Source organism: Oncorhynchus mykiss, chromosome 10 (assembly GCF_057628025.1).
Source record: "Oncorhynchus mykiss isolate SJ-2025 chromosome 10, ASM5762802v1, whole genome shotgun sequence".
Taxonomy (NCBI): domain Eukaryota; kingdom Metazoa; phylum Chordata; class Actinopteri; order Salmoniformes; family Salmonidae; genus Oncorhynchus; species Oncorhynchus mykiss.
In genome coordinates, this window is record NC_143031.1 from 5,002,902 (window position 1) to 5,010,547 (window position 7,646).

Consider the following 7,646-nt stretch of genomic DNA (forward strand, 5'->3'; position numbering starts at 1 on the left):
GATTAGTAGGAGAACAGAGACCTGGAGGGGGTTAGAGGGAGATTAGTAGGAGAACAGAGACCTGGAGGGGGTTAGAGGGAGATTAGTAGGAGAACAGAGACCTGGAGGGGGTTAGAGGGAGATTAGTAGGAGAACAGAGACCTGGCGGGGGTTACAGTGAGATTAGTAGGAGAACAGAGACCTGGAAGGGGTTACAGTGAGATTAGTAGGAGAACAGAGACCTGGAGGAGGTTAGAGGGAGATTAGTAGGAGAACAGAGACCTGGAGGGGGTTAGAGGGAGATTAGTAGGAGAACAGAGACCTGGAGGGGGTTAGAGGGAGATTAGTAGGAGAACAGAGACCTGGAGGGGGTTAGAGGGAGATTAGTAGGAGAACAGAGACCTGGAGGGGGTTACAGTGAGATTAGTAGGAGAACAGAGACCTGGAGGGGGTTACATTGAGATTAGTAGGAGAACAGAGACCTGGAGGGGGTTACAGTGAGATTAGTAGGAGAACAGAGACCTGGTGGGGGTTACAGTGAGATTAGTAGGAGAACAGAGACCTGGAGGGGGTTACAGTGAGATTAGTAGGAGAACATAGACCTGGAGGAGGGTTACAGTGAGATTAGTAAGAGAACAGAGACCTGGAGGGGGTTACAGTGAGATTACCAGGAGAACACAGACCTGGAGGGGGTTACAATGAGATTAGAAGGAGAACAGAGACCTGGAGAGGGGTTACAGTGAGATTAGTAGGAGAACAGAGACCTGGTGGGGGTTACAGTGAGATTAGTAGGAGAACAGAGACCTGGAGGGGGGTTACAGTGAGATTAGTAGGAGAACAGCCTCTAGTAAAGATGAGGTCAAACTTATTGCCTACCTTGTGAGTGGGAGGTGACTGAAAAAGGGTGAAGTCAAAGAGGAAAGGAGGGGAAAGAGAGATTTGGGGAAAAATTAGTCGAAGGCAGATGTCGGGAGTTTGAAGTCGCCAACGACGAGGAGCGGCGATCCATCGTCAGGAAATTAGTTTATTAAGGTGTCAAGCTCATTGGGCAACTCTCTAAGGTGACCTGGTTGGCAACAGATGACGATAATGTGAAGCTTGAGTGGACAAGTGACAGTGACAGCCATGGAATTCAAATGAGGAGATGGACAGGTGAGAGAGAGGTGGAGAAAAGAGTCTCCACTTTGGAGACATGAGTAGCCCTGTGCCATCACCGTGACGACCAGATGCTCTCGGACTGTGAGAGGAAAATATCGTCAGATGAAGAGAGAGCAGCTGGAGTAACAGTGTTCTCTGGTGTAGAGAACAGACAAACTGTGGCTTTCAAACTAGGGATTTCTTGGCTAATTAAAATTAAACAGTATTTCTTCTCATACAGTAGATTAGCATTTATGAACTACACATTGACATATCCATCCCAAAGTGGGATGTGTAAAATACTTGTTGCCAAAGAGAATGTCTATAAGGCCCGGCTCAAGACTGTGCTGTTCAGAAAAGGACCTTTATTAAATCAGCACTCAAGTCCTCCTGATCTGACAACACCTGTATATAGCTTTGTTTGTTCTCTGTGTCCTATGTTAACTCTGTCCTATATTATCTCTGTCCTATATTATCTGTGTCCTATATTATCTGTGTCCTATGTTATCTGTGTCCTATATTATCTCTGTCCTATATTATCTGTGTCCTATATTATCTCTGTCCTACATTCTCTGTGTCCTATATTATCTGTGTCCTATATTATCTGTGTCCTATTTTATCTCTGTCCTATATTATCTGTGTCCTATATTATCTGTGTCCTATGTTATCTCTGTCCTATATTATCTATTTTCAATGACGGCCTAGGAACAGTGGGTTAACTGCCTGTTCAGGGGCAGAACAACAGATTTGTACCTTGCCAGCTCGGGGATTTGAACTTGCAACCTTCCGGTTACTAGACCAACGCTCTAACCACTAGGCTACCCTGCCTAGTGTCCTATGTTTGCCTGATTCATCTAATCAAAGGCTTGATGATGAGTTGATTAGCTGAATCAGGTGTGTTGGTGCAGTAACTAAAATGTGAATCCCTTTGGGATCCCAGGACCAGGATTGGGAACCAGTGATGTAACTCTATGTGTTGTACTAATGACCAACAGGTAATGATGATACAGTATATAAGTCTGTTGTCTCTGCCCAGGTACTCACACTAGACCTGGGCTGTCAGGTCCACCATATCACCTGAGGAGGTGGGTTCAACTTTACATTTACATGATAAACAGTGGCTTTAGTAGTTGATGGAGATGTTGACATTCTGGTATTTAGTTTGATGTCTGAAGTGAGTGGTTTAATTAACTATTTTTTAGCAACTGGTATCAAATGCAGTAACATTGAATACATAAATAAACACAATTTAAATATAATATTAATTAATTTATTATTATAAATTATTTGCAATTTACAATTTTGATGAACTTGGATAATTTCCTTTCCACTAACGATGCTTCAATTATGTTTTTGTCAACAGGTGAAGTAATGTACAGTTTTGAATATACCTTTATTTGTAATAATGTACTCATGGATAATGTATTTCCACAGATTATCACCAGCCAGAGGGAGACGTTAACACCTCCAGTCAGGATGAGTTCCCTGACCTCTGACCCTAACCAGACAGACGTCAACACCATCATCCGACCCCCTTACTTCTTCATCAGTGGTTTCATAGGCATCCCCGACATGAACTACTACTACATCTTCCTCTGTTTTGTTTACATCATCTCCCTGGTAAGGCCGTAGCTCTGGTCCAGGGTGTTACTAACCAGCTCTGGTCCAGGGTGTTACTAACTACTTCTGGTCCAGGGTGTTACTAACTAGCTCTGGTCCAGGGTGGTACAAACCAGCTCTGGTCCAGGGTGTTACTAATTTCTTCTGGTCCAGGGTGGTACTAACCAGCTCTGGTCCAGGGTGTTACTAATTTCTTCTGGTCCAGGGTGTTACTAATTTCTTCTGGTCCAGGGTGGTACTAACCAGCTCTGGTCCAGGGTATTACTAACTTCTTCTGGTCCAGGGTGTTACTAACCAGCTCTGGTCCAGGGTGTTACTAACTAGCTCTGGTCCAGGGTGTTACTAACCAGCTCTGGTCCAGGGTGTTACTAACTAGCTAGTTGTTCACTTTCCTCAGGAAAGCACACTTAAGGAAACGTAATATAATATACATTTCCATTTTGGGTCATTTCCGCTGTGTGTGTGTGTGTGTGTGTGTGTGTGTGTGTGTGTGTGTGTGTGTGTGTGTGTGTGTGTGTGTGTGTGTGTGTGTATGTGTGTGTGTGTGTGTGTGTGTGCGTGTGTGTGTGTGTGTGTGTGTGTGTGTTGGTTCTAGGTGGGCAACACCTTCGTCATGACTGGCATCTACGTGGACCGCAGTCTCCACAGGTAATCAGACCTCTTTAATCTCATTAACACAATACAGTGTATAACAGCCTTAATTGGACAGTCTATCTTATTGAAGTCCCCGTTCCCCTGGACCTCACAGACATGTGTGTGGGAGCCTGCCCTGCTCCCCGTTCCCCTGGACCTCACAGACATGTGTGTGGGGGTCTGCCCTTCTCCCCGTTCCCCTGGACCTCACAGACATGTGTGTGGGGGCCTGCCCTGCTCCCCGTTCCCCTGGACCTCACAGACATGTGTGTGGGAGCCTGCCCTGCTCCCCGATCCCCTGGACCTCACAGACATGTGTGTGGGGGTCTGCCCTTCTCCCCGTTCCCCTGGACCTCACAGACATGTGTGTGGGGGTCTGCCCTTCTCCCCGTTCCCCTGGACCTCACAGACATGTGTGTGGGGGCCTGCCCTGCTTCCCGTTCCCCTGGACCTCACAGACATGTGTGTGGGAGCCTGCCCTGCTCCCCGATCTCCGTTACGTGATATTTATATTAATTTTCGTCAACATCCGCTGAATTGCAAAGCGCCAAATTCAAATTAAATTACTCAAATGTTTTAATTTTCATGAAATCACAAGTGCAATATATCAAAACACAGCTTAGGTTGTTGTTAGTCCACCTGGCATGTCAGATTTCAAAAAAGCTTTTCGGCGAAAGCACACCAAGCGTTTATGTAAGGACATCTCTCTCAGTAGACAAAACATTACCAACAGCTAGCAGCCAAGTAGATTGGTCACGAAAGTCAGAAAGGCAATAAAATGAATCGCTTACCTTTGATGATCTTCGGATGTTTGCACTCGCGAGACTCCCAGTTACACAATAAATGTTCCTTTTGTTCCATAAACATTATTTTTATATCCAAAATACCTCCATTTGTTGGGCGCTTTATGTTCAGAAATCCACACGCTCGAGTGTTCAAGTCCGGGCAGACGAAAATTCCAAATAGTATCCGTAAATTTTGTAGAAACATGTCAAACGTTTTTTATAATCAATCCTCAGGTTGTTTTTACAATATATAATCAATAATATTTCAACCGGGACTGTAGCTTCTTCAATAGGAGAGAGAGAGAAAATGTCTACTTCAAGCTGTTCAAGCTGTTGCACATGCAAAACGCTGCTGGCACCCAGCCATTCAATGACACGATGTGATCTTTCTGGTTCATTTTTCAAAATAAAAGCCTGAGACTATGTCTAAAGACTTTTCACACCATGGGGAAGTCATAGGAAAAGGAATCTGGTTGATGGAGCGAAGGCAGGCTATGGAACAGAGAGCTTTCAGGAAAAACAGCACTTCCGGGTTGGGTTTTCCTCAGGTTTTCGCCTGCAATATCAGTTCTGTTGTACTCAAAATGTTTTAACAGTTTTGGAAACTTTAGAGTGTTTTCTATCCTAATCTGACAATTGTATGCATGTTCTAGATTCTGGGCCTGAGAAATAGGCAGTTTCATGTGGGTACGTTTTTCATCCAAACATCAAAATACTGCCCCCTACACTCCACAGGTTAATATTAAAATACATTTATGTTCTGACCATACAGCCCCAAGTACATCGCTGTGTTCAACCTGGCCTTCACAGACGTGTGTGAAAGCACGGCCCTGGTTCCCAAGCTGCTGGATATGTTTCTGTTCAGCAGACAGCTCATCTCCTACGACCAGTGTCTCACGAGCCTCTTCTTCATCTTCCTCTTCATCACCATGCAGTCCTTCAACCTCACCATCCTCTCCTATGACAGACTGGTGGCCATCTGCTGCCCGCTCAGGTCTCAGATAATACATCACATTATTAACTCAATTAAAATAACATTCAGAAACACTATTTAATTTTACCCTTTTGGGATAATTTTTTTACATTTTAAATTGAATAATTTGATTTGACAATTTATTCAAATGTATTTATTAAATGTATTATATAAAATAAATATGATTTAACATGGATTCAATTCTTTTAAATTCATATATATAAGGATATTGTTACCTGACAGGGGAAACACCTTGATCACAAAGGAGGATTACCAGGGTGAGGTTCGGCCACTCTGGTCGTGCTGACCCCTGCAAGTTCTCCAAATGTGGGAATCTCGACTGAATAATTTTATATATGAAAAACATATAAAGACTAATCATATAAAACATTGCCGATAATAACACGATAAAGTTGAACATCTTTTCCCCCACAGAGATGCAATTAAATGACCAGAGGGGCTGTGTCATCAACTCTCAAAGTTCCATTGTAATGTTCTTTCCAGGTACCACATGATGATCACTCACAGGTCCATGCTCCAGCTGACGGGGGCCGCCTGGACGTTTGCTGTGTTGATGATGTTGATCTCTGTGTGTCTCATCACCCGGCTCTCTTTCTGTAGGTTAGTATGTATCGTATTGGGTTTGGTGCACCAACTCCACTGCAAAAGCATAGCTTCTGTGAAGTATAGATTTATCTGTTAAATCATGTCAAACTATTGGTTTAATTAAGTGCATTTCAAATTTTACTTTACAGTAAACCAATAACACAAAGGAGATAAACAAACAGAATGTCACGTTGTCGTTGTCATCTGTCAGGTTCTTGTAAAAGTTGATGGCTCAATGTTGTCATGAACTCGGTTCCTCTTCAATGCTAATTCAACAGTAACTAATTCTAACTAACTAACTAACTAACTAACTAACTAATTAACTAACTAACTAACTCCAACAGATAAGGAGGTGAACCTAACAACAACATCTCTAAAAATGTTTCTAAAAACCCTGGATTAGCAGAAGACAACGTTTCTGTTGTTCTCCTTAATATCTGGGTAATAACATGGTATATAATGTATTGTATTGTAGGTCTCTGGTGATCGACAGCTACCTCTGTGACCACGGTCCCCTGTTCCGTCTGGCGGCCCCCTGTTCTAACGTGTTCCCTAATCAGATGATGGCGTTTCTCAACCCCTGTATAGTTCTCTATCTCCCCATGGTCTTCATCATATCATCATACATCTGTATAACACACGCCCTGTTCACCATCACACTGCCCCAGGACAGGTGAGAAGTAATACTGATTGGAATAAGTAAGTCAAGTCAGTAAGTAGACTTGTCCAAGCCAGAACGGGCCCATATGCTGATTGGTGTGAGGCCTCAGAAATATGTTTTTAGTTATGGACTTGTTACAGGAATGATAAATGCTGGGAAATATTGAGAATGCAATTAAACTGGATAAATTCTCTCTCTCTCTCTCTCTCCTCTCTTTCTCTCTCTCCCTCCCTCCCTCCCTCCTTCTCCCTCTCTTTCTCTCTCCCTCTACTCTTTCCCTCCACCTCTAACTCTCTCTCTCTCTCCCTCTCTCTCTCTCTCTCTCTCTCTCTCTCTCTCTCTCTCTCTCTCTCTTTCCCAGACTCAGAGCCATAAAGACATGTACCTCACACCTAATACTGGTGGCCATATTCTACCTGCCAGTTATTTTAACATACCTCCTCCAATCCCTCATACCAACCAACGCCCGGATCATCAACCTCTCCCTGACCTCGATACTGCCACCAATGCTCAATCCCATCGTATACGTTCTGAAGACGGAGGAGTTTAAGGTATCGGTCAAGAAGATGCTCAGAAGAGGGTCCCAAAGAGCTGTGACGCAGGTCAAACCAACATGAAGTACTTGAATTATTTTTCTTAAGAATAATAATATTTACAGTGCCTTCAGAAAGTATTCATACCTAAACAACCATTTTTAAGTCTTGCCATAGATTTTCAAGGCGATTTAAGTTTAAACTGTAACTAAGCCACTCAGGAACATTCAATATCATCTTGATAAGCCAGTGGATATTTGATCTTGTGTTTTATGGATATTGTAGTTATTATATATATACATATATTATAGTGTTATTATTGTCCAGCTGAAAGGGTCATTTGTCTCCCAGTGTCTGTTGGAAGTCAGACTGAAGCAGGGTTTCCTCTAGGATTTTGCCTTCATCTTTATCCTAAAAACTCTCTAGTCCTTGGCGATGACAAGCATACCCATAACGTGTTGCAGCCACCACCATGTTGGAAATAGGAAGAGTGGTAGTCAGTGATGTGTTGGCTCAACCATGACGCAATGTATTCAGGACATGAAGTTCATTTCTTTTTTTTTATTTTTTTTTTTCTTCTTTTTTTCTGCATTGGAAAACCTCCCTGGTCTTAGTGGTTGAATCTGTGTTTGAAATGCACTGCTCGACTGACGAACCTTACTGACAGTGTCGGTAGAGAGATGTGGTATATTTACTATAACTCCACGTTGAAAGTTGAA

At 43.0% G+C, this 7,646-nt stretch overlaps 1 protein-coding gene across 1 annotated transcript; it reads left to right on the top strand.

Moving 5' to 3' along the window:
* The first annotated feature begins 2,558 nt into the window (after window positions 1–2,558).
* Window positions 2,559–7,646, top strand: LOC110534830 (olfactory receptor 8B8). Its single transcript, XM_090188500.1, has 6 exons — window positions 2,559–2,736; window positions 3,332–3,384; window positions 4,927–5,148; window positions 5,632–5,748; window positions 6,209–6,406; window positions 6,756–7,646. Exons 1-6 carry the CDS (start codon window positions 2,593–2,595, stop codon window positions 7,009–7,011), a joined length of 990 nt encoding a protein of 329 aa, XP_090044626.1. The 5' UTR covers window positions 2,559–2,592; the 3' UTR covers window positions 7,012–7,646.